This window comes from Hydractinia symbiolongicarpus, chromosome 3, assembly GCF_029227915.1.
Source record: "Hydractinia symbiolongicarpus strain clone_291-10 chromosome 3, HSymV2.1, whole genome shotgun sequence".
NCBI lineage: Eukaryota > Metazoa > Cnidaria > Hydrozoa > Anthoathecata > Hydractiniidae > Hydractinia > Hydractinia symbiolongicarpus.
This window is the reverse complement of record NC_079877.1, coordinates 16,578,633-16,593,178: the sequence shown is the minus strand read 5'-3', so window position 1 is coordinate 16,593,178 and position 14,546 is coordinate 16,578,633. Positions and strand designations below refer to the sequence as shown.

General features: G+C 33.4%; 2 protein-coding genes across 4 annotated transcripts; both read left to right on the top strand.

The window, feature by feature from the left end:
- Positions 1–2,708: 2,708 nt before the first annotated feature.
- LOC130635985 (FMR1-interacting protein NUFIP1-like) lies at positions 2,709–14,233 on the top strand. Of its 2 annotated transcripts, none has more exons than XM_057445546.1 (10): positions 2,709–3,133; positions 9,904–10,220; positions 10,414–10,497; positions 10,579–10,641; positions 11,035–11,111; positions 11,235–11,327; positions 11,626–11,909; positions 12,460–12,677; positions 13,795–13,854; positions 14,086–14,233. In XM_057445546.1, exons 2-10 carry the CDS (start codon positions 9,924–9,926, stop codon positions 14,170–14,172), a joined length of 1,263 nt encoding a protein of 420 aa, XP_057301529.1. In that variant the 5' UTR covers positions 2,709–3,133; positions 9,904–9,923; the 3' UTR covers positions 14,173–14,233. The 2 variants fall into 2 exon arrangements, with proteins under 2 accessions (XP_057301529.1, XP_057301528.1); XM_057445545.1 differs by having other exon boundaries at positions 2,712–3,133; positions 12,412–12,677.
- On the top strand, positions 3,141–9,891 carry LOC130635989 (uncharacterized). 2 transcript variants are annotated; one of them, XM_057445554.1, is made up of 3 exons: positions 3,141–4,116; positions 7,813–7,871; positions 7,950–9,891. In XM_057445554.1, exons 1-3 carry the CDS (start codon positions 4,071–4,073, stop codon positions 8,166–8,168), a joined length of 324 nt encoding a protein of 107 aa, XP_057301537.1. In that variant the 5' UTR covers positions 3,141–4,070; the 3' UTR covers positions 8,169–9,891. The 2 variants fall into 2 exon arrangements, with proteins under 2 accessions (XP_057301537.1, XP_057301536.1); XM_057445553.1 differs by having other exon boundaries at positions 7,813–9,891.
- Positions 14,234–14,546: the final 313 nt, after the last annotated feature.

Sequence of the window (14,546 nt, the reverse complement as noted above, 5' to 3'; positions counted from 1 at the left end):
AAAACGCAAAATGTATTTTTTTAAGGTGAATGTGGTAACAATTATTTTGTTTGTTTTGTAACGTTTCTTTTTTATTCACATCCTGTTTTAACAACGTTAAAATCTTAGTCAAACACTACCACAATTTTGTCCGACATACTTATTTTTTCCCTGTGGCGTGGATGGCTGAAATCCATTATTTAAAACAACAAATAGTGCCACACGAGGTTTGAGCCATAAGTTGCCAATGCGGGATGCAAATACGATGATAATTGGTCTAAATTTTCTGCAAAGTGGACAGATTTGATTTACATAAAAATTGTAGTGTGAAACACAATGATTTCAACGTATTTACAACAGAAAGTTTTCGTTCGCCTAGTTAGACTACGAGTCGCCTAATTAAACTACATCACGTCGCCTAACTAAATGACTCGGCTAATTAGGTCATGCCACCTAATTAGGTGTTTACCCTGACTGCAAAAAGTGCGGGCGTTTTCAAGCAAGTATTCGCCTGAAAAAACCTGCAGAGACCCAAACCATGCCAGAAAAAAAAAAGAAAAACAGACTCTAATGATTCAAAAACTATAAAAATTAAAATAAACTTATTATGTGGTATAGCGAACTTCTTTAAACAGTATGGGATCTTTCCCCGATCAGGTGACTGTCCCCCAATCAAGGTAAATTACCTGATCAAATGAGTGCGCAATCACCTGATCAGAAGAGACTTACCTGATTCAGTTGAGTATTTTTCTTGCTTAAAATTGCTTTTTAAAAAGGCAAGCCGTTGGACAAAAGTGCAATATAATTTTTGTTTACATTAAGTCATAAACTTATTTTGCGCTGTTTCACCGATTAAAAAAAAATCACTATGCCGTTTCAATGCTATTGATGATTTCTTGAATTGGATTGACTATATGGTGCATATTTTCAGTCTAGGGTGCACTAGCCCGGGTTCCTGACGCTCTCGGCATTACGGTACACGGTATAGGGCCGCGAAAAGTAGAAAAAAATCCAAAGTACAATCAAACAGGAGAGCGTCAGGTGGACCCTCCTTGAATTTGAATTCGCAATCTGAATTCACGTCGCCGATTGGCTAAAATTTTAATTGTCAGCATTAAAAAAAAATAAGTAAGTTGTCGGTGAGGCACATTCAATGAGCCTCACCGAAGAAAGGAAAGCAAAACGAAAGCTTTTTAATCAACCTAGACCCCCAACGTTAGTTAATTTTATTTGTTCAGGTTGTCAAAAATTAAGTAATAAGTTGTTCAACCGGCACCGTCTAATTTACATATGAATAGACGGCAGCTGTTGGGGGTTGTTTCCTTGATCATTAGCTGTTAGGGTGGTTTGTTTTTGCTTTTTAATAAATAATTCTGCTTATTGTCATTTCTTTCATTGTTATGTCATATTCCGTACTTCATTCTATTTTATTGCTTATAAAATGTTCATAAACACCCTACCTCCTGTAAATGGCTCTAGTTAATTGACCAGGACGTAGTGTACAACTGAAATAAGAAAAAGTACTGATGATAAACACCAGGCTTTTCCACAAATTGCTTTTTTATGTTCTTTGTGATCTCACATGCTCACATGTACTATGAAAAAAGTTTCTTCAAAGAAATACACCTATAGCATGTCCACAGCGTTAAAAACAAAGTGCTCAACAAAAAGAGCGGACGAAGTAGCGCATTTAAAAATGTGTTTTGAAAAGGAAAGATACAGAGAAGATTTCGCAAAAAAGAGAGAAAAAGTCGACACAAGCACACTCATTGAGGTAAATCTGTATAATCGTATCATGTTGCGGTGTATTCATATGCTTGCTCTCGAAGCCTTGGCTCGTTAAAGATGTAAATAACATTGCATTTGGTATAAAATTTCATTTCAAGCGCTAAAGGCCTTTTTTAGCGTAAAGATCACTGCTTCTATTACCCCTACCATTCTTAAAGTAACATTTAAATTTGCATAATTATGAGTAATTACGAAATTATGCAGGAAAATTTCGAAAATTCAAAGTTCTTTTTTTTTTAACTGTCAAAAATTGAAATCAGGGTCCACCTGACTCTTTTTTCTTCCCTCACTTAAAAACTGCAGAAGAAGAATCAAAAGGGAAGAAAGTCAGGTAGGCCAGGCTAAGGTTGCACATGTTGAGCCTCTGAAGACATGTGCTTGGAGTTAGTTTAGTAAGAAGCCAGTATAGCAAGCTATATAGAGAAAAATGTGCATATTTTTATGATATTTTACACAAAGTATAGTAGAGAAATATTGATATCTTTAACATAGCTAGCTAGCTGTCTCTAGAGCTTAAGCTAACTAGGTGCTAGGCAAGAACTAAGTCTCTTCCAGGCACCTTTGGTTTGTTTATGTATTTAGCTAGCTAAAAATTTACCGCCTGTTAAGACTTACTCAATCAGGTGGTTGTGAAAAATTGCCACCAGTGCTGACTCAATCGAACCAACCAGTTTAATCAATCGGGGGTCACTCACCCGATCGAGGAAAGATCCTGTACTGTTAAAGAACTGTTTTTAATGGTTTCTGATAAGATTTACTTGATAAATAACTTATATATAAAATTTATCCTTTCATGTTAACCGCCTTCTTCCAACTATCGTCTGCATGATACTTTACCAAGAATTGCATTTTGGGAATGCTTGAAAGCCAGCGGTTTAATTCAAAAAGTCGCCTGAACGTGCCCTTATATATACAGGGGTTTGTGGATTATTGGCTCCCTATTCATAATAGATGGATTCCTTTGTCAGCATTTCCACAGCAGTCATCTTTATTTTCAATGAAACAGGCGAAAATTAAAATTAACCTGATTTTAGATGGACGAAAAGTTTTTTATCAGCGTCGCAAATTATGTTTTTTTATGAAAGTGCATTCCCATAGCTTTCTCAATTGATATATAAAATGCTTGAGCAGAGCGAAAAACAAAAATTCTGAACGAAACTTGTCACACTTTGCCAGGAATATCACATGCGGCACCATAGAAAACTCAACCAATGTAGTGCAACCATAGTTCCGAAGTGGACCGAGTTATGAAAGGAGCTAAAAAATTTAAAGACTTGAAAAGTTAGCGCAGAATCAGAATCTGGCATCGGAGGTTGTTTTTATCGTGAAATTTCAAATTTAAAAGTTAGCTCATCATACAAATTTGGTATGTACCAGGTTTTTTAAATTCGGCATCAACACAACATGTTTTTGTTATCAAAGAGTGTATTTGTGATGAGATAATGGCTCTTAAGTCCCTGTGTCCACTTCGAATGGGTACCCAAAAGTTTTACTTTTTTTTTTTACTTTGTGTTTTCTTCAATTTTTAGTGTACTAATTATACTGGATATTATTAAACTATAAACAGAGCATGGCATTGACTTCTTTCTTGTGTTCTTGTGTTCTGAAATTTTATTTCAGCTATTTGGTTTTTTTCGTCATGTTGATATAACAGATACTATTTAATATGTTGTTCTTGCAAGTTTTTGATCTTAATCAAGTTTGTGGAGATCTATATAAGTTTTGGCTAAACAAATTTTGCTGTAATACTGCCTGACATTATGTATGACAGGCCTATCAATAAGAAAATAATACCAGAGCTATAAATCGCTCTCCCAAGGTTACAATAATTTAAACTGGGCGATTAATCTGAATAAATAGAATAACTTTATAAACGCATGTTTTATTACAAAGTCTTTTTTATCTATTTTATTTTATCTTTTTTTATATATTTTGGTTCTTTTTTACTGTAAATAATAGGAAAGGGAACATTGATTTCCATGTAAGATGAATTGATATTGCTTGGCCAAAAAAAACTTTTTTGGGAATTGGGGGAGCAATTAATGGCTCAGCTAGTTTCTCATTTCTTAGAATTGCCCGAGTCTTTGCGTGAGCAAGAGCAATTGCTCTCCCCTTATTGATAGGCCTGGTATGATGGTTGTTCCAGTATGATATTAGAATATTTCTTTTTTGGTTGCATGTAGTTGATGGTTGTCAGTTGATTGGTGAATGAATTGGTGTGTGTTTGACATATTGCACTTGTACGCACAGTATCATACAAAATTTTATTTAGATAGTACTGGTTTTAGCATGGCATCTTGAGGATGGAAGAGTTTCCATCAATGATATTAAATGATGATTGTTCAGAATGTAAGAAATCATTATAAATAACCATGTTTTACAATTGACCAATTAGTTTTTTATCTTGAAGACATGGTAGTTGATAACAATGATGTTAAGGACACCTCATAAAATGAGTACTTTAGGATTACCTCTATGTTCAGGCTCACCTTCTTGCGATATTGATAACCGTGAGTACTTTGACTTAAAGCAAAACAGTTCATGTTACATGTGGTAGTTCTGTGACTTTGAGTTGATCTGAGGATTTTTATATTATAGTTTTTCCATTTGTGTAGATGTTGCTGTGAAACTGAAAGGGATGACAAGGTGACCACTCCCCCTTAAATTCCCTAAATAACCTTAGAAAAAGAAAATCTCTTTAAAAGTACTTACACAAAATTTTAGCTATTTTCCTTATTTTCTCCTTATTTCTTATTTTTTCTGATTGTAACCTTTTTGGAAATGTGTTCATGGATTTTTCATCACCAATAATACGTATTTCTCTGTTACCTGAAATCCTTTATGTTCTATCTTTCAGGGCATAATTTATATGTATATTCGTATAATATGTATAATTTTCTTGTCATAGAACATAATATGTAACATTGAAGATAGAGAACTAAAATTGGTTTTCTCCTTAATTATCCTTATTTTTTTATCTTTTTATTCTCGTTCGCAGCAAAATATGCTTAAAAAGTTTTAATTTGTCTCCTTAATTCTCCTTAATATCCTTACTTTTGTTGTCATTTTATTAGTGGTCACCCTGGATGAATGATGCTGAAAGGAAGGATTTTTGCAACAATACTAAATTCAATTTAAATTTGAAAAGTCACATATATGTATTTAATCAACTGATTGACATAGCAAGTGCTTATGCTGCAAATAGAAATGTAGCAATTTCCCAAATGATGAAAAAAAATCAATAATGATGTATCAGTTACACCTAATCAAATAAGCAATTTAATTAAAAATTCAATTGGTTCATAAAAAAACAAGGAAGATAAGTGGCATAAGGTTTCAAACTGATTTAATTAAAAAAAAAAGCTGAATTATAACTGTTGGACAATTCAGTGGTGTTAACTATAGAGGTATTTATGTCACTGTGTAGATTAACAAATGTTACATATTTTCCACCCCAATACAGCAGATCACTATGCGTTATCAGTTTGCAACTTCAAAAACAAGTAAGCCATCTCTCACATAGCAAAAAAACTCCGAAAGGACATGATCTACCGATGTCTCCATTCAAAATTAGTCACTAAATTTAATACTGGAGAAGACGAAAAAGATGAAGTAATAGAAGCTATGGAAACGACTATTATCGAACTCAATCAAAGTTTGATAGATTTACAAGCCAGTTTTAAGATTTTCAGCAAGCTAACACAATTCAGGCAGAAAAAATTCAAGAAAAAATGTGGCTTCTCTGACATTAGATTTAAAAAAGCAAAAAAAGGCACACAGCAAATTACATTAAGCGATGGAGAGAAGGGTGGAATTGATTGCAAAGTTTAATTCAGTGTCTCAATAAAGAGAAAAAAGAAGTTTGAAAAGAACCAAGTCAGTTTAATAAATGTAAAAGCAGTAGGGATATATCGATAATTTAGATTTAAAAAATAAAATTAGGATAACTATCGCTAAGGGATTTCCTTTGTTTATTTGTCGCTATTTTTGCTAGCATTAAATAGCAGAAATTAAAATAATAATGGCAGTGGTACTTGATAAATGCTAGATAGCTAAAGTAACCAAGTTCTGATCCCTTGCTGCCAAAAGACTCATGCACACAGAGAAAAACACAGTGTGTCTGAAAGCTAAATAATTCTTTATTAATTTAACCTTATATTGCTCCTAACCCAACCTTACTAGCATTAGTAGAAAAGGGAAAAAAATTGACCACAAACTTGGAGGCCGGTTCCAGAATCACACAACGAGATGCGCAGGGACTTTAGCACTAGTTTGCAAAACATTAGTTACAGTGTGCAAACACAAACAAAGTGAACAGTAGAAAGAGAAAATCTTGGGAGATAAGCATAATGCATGCAGGTATACATATAGCATTGTAGTCGGAAATGGACAGGGTGGTAGAACGAAACATTCAATATAAACAGAATTTGTATTCATGTATTTCATAACAATCAATGTAGTAAGTGTTTTGCAAGCAACTTTTATTTCACAACAAAGCTTTGATTTAAGTATTTTGCGTCAAGAGTGAAAAAAGCACCAGTTTATTAATAATTAGTAACTAGATATTTTGTAACTAGAATATTCCCAGTATAACCAGAAAATATACATGTAAGTTAAAAATATAACTCTGTTTAGAACTAATATATATATTTTTAAATGTCTTTTACAAGCTTGAGATCTTTACCAGTATAGCATTTTTGATCCTTTAGTTCAAATTAAGGTGTGAGTAAGGGAAAAAAATAGTTTTTTTGCAAATTTTTTTTTTTAATGTGAACTTTTTAATGGAAGAATTATTTTTTTATAAAATAGAATAGAAATGCGACTTTTTTCCAACAAACACATCGTTGTCGTTAGTCTTCCAGGTGTAAATGTTTATGTTTATCACTTTGGGAATAAACTGTGATTTTGTAACAATAACGTAATCACAACAAACGTTGTAAAAAATGATACCATTGAATTTCTTGTATCGCTTTTCTTTTAATGATTCTGTATTTTTATCCAACCAATTAAAAATCACTTTTTTCACTTTGACTTTCATTTATGCTTTTTTCGGAAAAAAAAGTTTCATTTTACAAGCGACACTAACAACATCAAGCTATATAAATATTTAAAAATGTCTACTTATCGTCATAAAGCTTCTGCTCCATCAAAAAAGAAAGAAAAAAAATTAGAAAAAAGTGTTTCGACTCTCCAGCTAAAGCAAAGATTGAAAATAAAACTAACAACATCAAGCTATATAAATATTTAAAAATGTCTACTTATCGTCATAAAGCTTCTGCTCCATCAAAAAAGAAAGAAAAAAAATTAGAAAAAAGTGTTTCGACTCTCCAGCTAAAGCAAAGATTGAAAATAAAAAATAAACCACAAGTTGGACAAAAATGTGTAAGTCAAAAAGATAATAATGGATGTCTTATCCATCGCTAGTGAATATAGATACGTCAAATTTAACTGAATGTTTCCAAAAATTATGTATATGTAAAGTATGTCATAGCGATAAAACTTTTCTTGAGCAAGAACAATTTAGGGCAGGTCTGGGAATGATTTGTCATAAAAAGTAAAAACGAAAAATGTGATGCGAAACAGGAGTTTTTCAGTACTCCAAGTCTGGAAAAGTTTTTGATTTAAATCGAAAAAGTTTACTTGGTAGTCGCCTGGCTGGTAAAGGACGCCAAGGTTTGCTGAAAATCACAAGTTTGTTGGGACTCTCAACACCTGTTAGCAAACCATGCTATGTGGAACATGTTCAGTTCTAGGAGAGTAAAGCCCTTAAGTTTAGGGACTAAAATTTGAAAATGGCAGCTGACAGAGCGATAATTTTAACGAAGCAAGAGTACAGTTGTACAGATGACATTACTGATATCGCTACAAGTTTCAACGGAACTTGGAGCAGTCGTGGCTGGACTGTTAACAATGGTGTAGTGTCAGCGATCGCAGACTGTTCTTCCCAAGTATTAGATGTGACACTTAAATGAAGAACATGCAAACAGTGTAATAGTATGGCTGAGAAAAGAGAGAAAGGCCTGATAGAGCAAATTTAATATTTAGATTGGTACCTTGATCACGAACCGAATTGTTTCAAAAATCATTGTTTTAAAAGTCCACAGGTGCTTTTCATTACTTTTTATTGCATACATCATTCATATAGTGTGTCCAGTTTTTTAATAAATTATATTTTTTTTCAGAAAATGGAATCGGATGGTGTACTGCAACTGTACCAACGTTTAATTGAAAACTTCGGTGTCCGATACAATCTGTTTATTGGGGATGGAGATGTAGTGCTTATGCAAATGTGGACAGAGAAAGGCCGTATGGAGCATCCTTTTTCGTTAAAAAAGAAGAATGTGTTAACCACGTTAAGAAAAGAATGGGTACGAATTTGCGAAAGCTGGTCAAGGATATGAAGGGGAAAAATTGGATGACGGTAAAGGGTTGAGCGGTAAGGGACGCCTTACAATCGCACGAATCGATGCTATGCAAAATCTTTTCAACCGCTCTATAAGGAATAGCAAAGGAGATGTAGAAAAAATGTTGTGCGAAACTTGGGCAATTTTAAAACACTACTCAAGTACAGTTGAAAAATGGCAACTTAAAAACTGTCCCAAGGGTAATAACAGCTGGTGCAGTTATCAAAGAGACATTGCGACCGGGTCGAACAGTTATAAACCTGTTAAATGGCCGTTTTAAGAAGCCATTGTAAAATGTATTACACCTATTTTCAATAGATTAGCCAATGTAAAGTTTTTGGAAGGATGTAAAAATTTGACTAATCAAAACGTTAACGAGTGCTTCAACAGTGTTCTCTGGAACATTTGTCGCAAAGTTCAGTACAACTCACCGATGGAAATGTCTCTTGGATTGAGCTTGAGCTTTTTTATTTATAATTCAGGATTAAAATATACCCTACCTAAACTTCTTGAATCAGCTGGAATTAGACATCACTCGTCATCGCTCATTCAATTGACAATGAGCGCATTGAAAGTGGAGACAGTTCTGTTCGCGAGGAGACCAAAGTAGGAAGAAGAAAAAGAAAATATCGAGAAGTAAAAAGACAGGATGTCTTCCAAAAAAATGAAGGTGTTCATTATCAACCCCAAGGTTTCCACCCAAACGAACATAAAAAAATATTTTTTAATGCTTTTTATTTTGTATATATTTTACATTTCTTATAAAGTTTGCTGTAATAAAGATGGTATCTGCAACTTAGTTTGCAATCAAATTTTGTGAGTAAACATATAGGGCTTACACAAGCTTACCCACAAAATTTGATTGCAAACTAAGTTGCAGATCCCGAGTTATTGAGTCGTCAGCAAAAAAATGAGAGGCCTGGGACAAGCAAGCGAGTGTCATTTTGGCAAAAAAAATTATGATAATCAATTAACCTTTATAATATCTATGCATTGATAAAGTTTGAATGCACACCCCTTAACAGGTCTAAAATTACTGATGAAAGAAAATGTCCAAATTTGCTATTAAAATGTGAATATCTTGAGAGCGAAAAGAGCTTTTTTAAAAAAAGACTTGTTAGCTAACTTTTTAAGCTCTATAATATAAGTCCAACATCATTTTATACATCGGGTTCCCTTTAAGCTCTTTCCAGTGACCTATGTGTTATCATCAAAGTTAAATGTTCAATTTTGGGTCTGGAAATGCTACCTTTGTTTACATTTGCAGTGGTAAGTTCTTTTGACTCTGCCAGCTGACTTGTAAGGAAAAAATTGGGGCGTTAGGGAAAGCAAAGTTATTTTGTCCATTTTGTCACACAAAATCATTGTTTTAAGACTTGAATTTTAAATAAATTAGAAGGCATCAGTATATACTTTGATAATAGTTTAAAACCTCAAGCAATGTTTCCGTGAGAAGAAATACACAGGAAAAGATCTCTCTTTTTGCCAAATCCTAGCATCTTTTTTCCTGTCACGCGAATGCCAGAGGCAAATAGCTTTCTGCTAAACAGTAAACAAATAATGTCACTCATAAATTAAAGTACTGGTACGCAATAGCAGAAACCATCAAGTTCTTTTTTACTTATATATAGGAACATATATTTTGGTCAGGATTTATTTTGATTGATCTAAGGAAATTCACTTTTTTAAACGAATTTTTTGTCTAGCATGAATTCTATTGTTATAACTATAGATTTTCAAAACCTTTTAATTATGTGGCAAGCACCTTATTCATCGAACCAACAACAGTATGGCTACAACTACCAACCAATACAGCTACCACAAAATAATTTCCCTTACCAGGGACAAAATAGCTATAATATTCAAAACGTTTGGCAAAATCAGCAGCATCACCGAGAAAATTGGTACAATGTTAGTCCGAATAACCAAAATAACTTTGGTTTCCACTCTGGTTATCTACAACAACAGCAGCAGCAACAAAGGCATAACCCATACAACAATTATCCAAAAAAGCATTCCTTTAACAGTCAAAAACAAATAGATAAACCGGTATGTTGACCTCGCCAGTTATTTCATATGTGTATTTTAGGGAAAGAAAGTGTTTGCATTTCAGCTTAACACACAATTTTTGTAAAGGTTTTTTTTATAAATGTTACGTTTTGAATCTTGTTTATGGCATAAAATCATTGAAATTGATTGAAATTGAAGTCCATTAAAAAAAAAAATTTAATATATTTTTAAGCACGAGTCTGTTCGATGCGAACCATGTGAACGTGATTTCAGCACAAGAACAGCTTTGGACGCTCACCAGAAAATGCATGTTAAGGTGAGCGCAAATGTGTACGAAAAATGCGTACAAAGTTTAGTCAAAATGGTAACTGTTGGATTTTTAAAAAAAAATTTTTAGTGTGAAGAAAATGGGTGCTCGTTTACAGCATCCAGTAAAGCAGTTAAACTACATTTTATCCAGGTATGATATTCTGTTTCAATGATGCTATTGCATTTTGTAGATATTTATAAAAAAAAAAATTAACTAAGGATCAAATTTTGCAAGCCGTAACAGTGCTCTTAAAACAATATTTACCTGGAAAACACATCTACCAATGCTTTTATGCTACTTACTGGCTGCAAAGTATTCACCAGTTGTTGCCATTTATTAATTAAGAAAAATATATTACCAAAGTAGGCTCTTGTGTTATGAGGTTAATTATGCCTAAAAAGAAACCACTTTTCTTTTACATTTTCATTATTTAAGCACATATAGGGAGTTTTTTCACTTTTGGCATGATGTCATGAGGCTATGATACATACTGTGTGTTGACATGTTAGCTTCTCCACGGCGTCATTTTATTATTGTTATTAGACACATGCAGAAGGCAAGTTTCGCATATCTTTACAAACGCCCGAGGAAATTGCAAAATGGAGGGAAGAGCGAAAACGGTACTTCATAATGTTTATTTATGGCATTAATGTTAGATCTTCTTTCCTAGGTATAAACAACACACTGGAACAAAAAAGTGTGTCCGTCTTTTTTTTACTAAATTGATATTTCCTAATATTTAGAAACTGGCCTACAGTGGAAAACGTCTCCAGAAAGAAAGCGAAGCAGATGGAAGATGAACGTAACGGAATTCTAATTCGAACTAAGGAATTTGTGTTAGTGATTTTTTCAATATTAGCTGCTTTGCAATGACACTTTTTCTATACATTGCGCCACATCTCTATATTATTAACACCCAACGTCTGAGTTAAAAATGGTAACAGTAAAATAGTGATGCCCACAATATGCGACAGTTGAAAAACAATCGAACTATATCTTCACAGTAGTTTGAAACAGCGATGATATCACATGCTCCTACAAACACAAGTGTATAGTGTGTGTTAACAAATTATTTTGTTCCTTCTAGTTTTTAAACCGTGATTCTTTTGGCAACTCATATTATTATACTAATAGGTATACAGATCGTGAACATAAAGGAAGAGGGCGTGGCCGCCACCGGGGCGGTATTCGTGAAAGGAGTAGAGGAAGAGGTGGTTACCGAACTGGCAAAAAGTTTAATAATGTTGATGTGAACAACAAGAAAAATAACAGTGATATTTCTGACACGAATGTTACTGATGTTGTTAACAGCGTTGCGTCGACAGATGTGTCCAAAGATGCATTGGATTCTGGGAAAACTACTTCTGGTTTAAGTCTTTTGCAATTATACGACGTTGATGAGTTGTCTGACGATGAAGGTATGTGTGAGATGTGTCTTGTAATATGTTTGTACAGTAGATTTGGGTAAGCTCCTATTGTGTACCCAAGCTACGAGGAAAAAAATCTAGTGTAATAAAAAGTCTATAAAAGACAGGGAAATTTGTTTATTATTAGTATTAGTTTATTTATTATATTAAATACGTTCTTAGGGTTTTTTAGGGGGAGGGGTTTTGGCTAAATTCGCGAAAGTACATATGGCAAAATTTGCGAAATTTCCAAAAGGCATCCGTTCACGAAAGTTTATGCACGCTAAAAAAACAGTTTCCTTCATTTCACAGAAGTTAATGATCACGAAGAAAATTCCTGCTAAAAAAATTGTCTTTTTCATTTATATTTCATGCTTTGATAATAAAAGGATACGTTTTTGGGTTTAATCGAGAAAATTTATTTTCGTAAATCTTTCAATATAGCTTATTCTCAAAAGTTTTGTCCACAAAAGTTTCTTCACCTAAAGTGCATATTTTTGTCTAATTTCTTTAGGTGTCGTAAGTAAGGAAGACTTTTCAAATGTTCATCCATCACTTACAGAAACCTCTACAAAGATGGACGTTCCAAGTCACATAATCCAGAATCTTGAAAACGTGAAAAAAGAAATGGAGGATGGCGAACTTGAAAGCGAGGAAGAAAGTATAAAGGTCAAATCTTTCGAGAAATATAACAATAAAAGTCATGTTTCAAACGAACCCACAAATTGTAAACAATTACACAAGGCGAAGACTGACAGGAGTAATGCTAAAAACAAAAAGGTGATTGTTTTTTTTTTATAGTGACATTATGTTTACGAAGTTTTTCTTTAATACAGTTGACTCTCCCTAATTCGAATCCCCACTGGAATAATTTTTGTTTGAATTATAGAGAGATTCGAGTTTACAGGGAGAAATTATGTTATTTCAAAATCAAGAAATCATAATTCAGGTTTCATCCAATTTTTTATTTTTTATAGTTTACAAAAAAAAACTCTATTTGAAAAACTGTTGAATATTTGATTGCTTTACATTGGGAAGACGTTCTCTTTCGACAATACGAGTTGCATCACCAAGTGCTTTTCTGTGATCGACAAATTAAATTTGTCAAAGCCCTGTTTACACTCCAAAATTCGAATTAGGGAGAAAATCGTGCTGAAGAGACTGAAAATCTGTTCGAATTAGAGATAAGAGTTTCTTAAGGAAAATTGACGGTGACTGAGCACTTGTTCGAATTAGAGAAATATTTGAATTATACAGATTCGAACTAGAGGGAGTCAATTATACGTTATTTTCAAAAACTTTACATTTTGACATCAGCAACCATTATGTTAAACTCCATGACACGTCTTCTTGTTAAGAAACATAATTTTAAGAAACGCGAGGCTCAGATTGCCTTAATTTAAGGAAACATTTAAACAACATTGGTAGGCTCATTTAAGCACCCGGAAAACATTTTTGTAGGGGAAAATAAAGTATAGCATTAAACCAAGAATACATAGTATAGTAATGTAACTGTCAGCAGACATTGTGTGGGCGGTGATGTGAAAAATATTTTCATCACAATCTCCTTCATCTATTCACATAAGCTATTCACATCATCTTTTTCAACTACAAGTGAACACCACAAACACGTTTTCTGTAGCGAATTTAAGGTGGTCTTTTTTTTAAGAAACATTTCAGGCTGAAAAATGAGACATTGAGAAAGGGTCTGGTGCAAATCAAATTTTACGTTTTTTATGTTCATGTTTAAAGATGACAACATTGAAGTTGACTCGTCTAGATTTCTAAAGTTTCCGGTATAAAGTTGTCTTTAGTAGAACAAAATGCCTAGATAGTACACGGTGGTCAGTTAGATGGCTGTAGTAAAAAGTCCGTTTACTGTTTGTGTGTTATTTAGGGGAGAAATAACAAGCAGTCAGAAGTAAAGAAAAACACAAAAGTATCGCTTTTGGAAATGGTAAACGTTTTTTTACTGACGGATAATGACGAGGTGTAATAAAATCCGAGTCTAGTTCATTCCATCTTATCAGTTAGAAATTCATACACTGTAGTTAAAACGCTGGAATTCTTTCTTGCTCCTCTGCTTTAACGTCGGACTGCGGGTCCTGATATTAACGTACTAGCAAGCACATGTGCAGAAAAATAGTGTCGCGGTTTGATTAATTCTTTATTGTCTGATTTATTTTAGTTACTCGCAAAAGAAATACGTCATGAACGAAATGTTGTGTTACAATGTATACGTTACATCGTGAAGGGGAATTTTTTTCAGAGCTGAATATCTTGTGTTGTCATGTTGTATTCTTTAGTGAAGTATTAACCAGACGTTAATCCTGCTATTTTTGTTCATACATTTTTTCACTAGACCTTCCAATTTGCTGTGATTTATCCTATGAGTTATTAATAAAACTAAAATTATGAGACGGTTACGACGCTATGTAATAAGTCGTAAATGGATTACTCTTTCATGTCTAATAAAAATATTTGGAAGATGAAATTGAGAGCTGGGCCGAGGGAAGGATTCTTTGGTAATTTTACTGGGCATAACAGTCTGCAGTAAATGTTTCCCTATTAATATTTAAAAAATACTCATTTCGTATATATTTCGAAGAGAAGTATGACTACTTTGAAGAATTCACATACTTCTACTTG

Coding starts and splice junctions, on each gene's coding strand:
- LOC130635989 (XM_057445553.1), top strand. CDS start 4,071: ATGGAAGAGTTTCCATCAATGATATTAAATGATGATTGTTCAGAAT. Junction 4,117..7,812: donor AAATGATGATTGTTCAGAAT/GTAAGAAATCAT, acceptor TTTAATATTTAG/ATTGGTACCTTGATCACGAA.
- LOC130635985 (XM_057445545.1), top strand. CDS start 9,924: ATGTGGCAAGCACCTTATTCATCGAACCAACAACAGTATGGCTACAAC. Junction 11,910..12,411: donor TGAGTTGTCTGACGATGAAG/GTATGTGTGAGA, acceptor TAATTTCTTTAG/GTGTCGTAAGTAAGGAAGAC. Junction 12,678..13,794: donor GTAATGCTAAAAACAAAAAG/GTGATTGTTTTT, acceptor TGTGTTATTTAG/GGGAGAAATAACAAGCAGTC.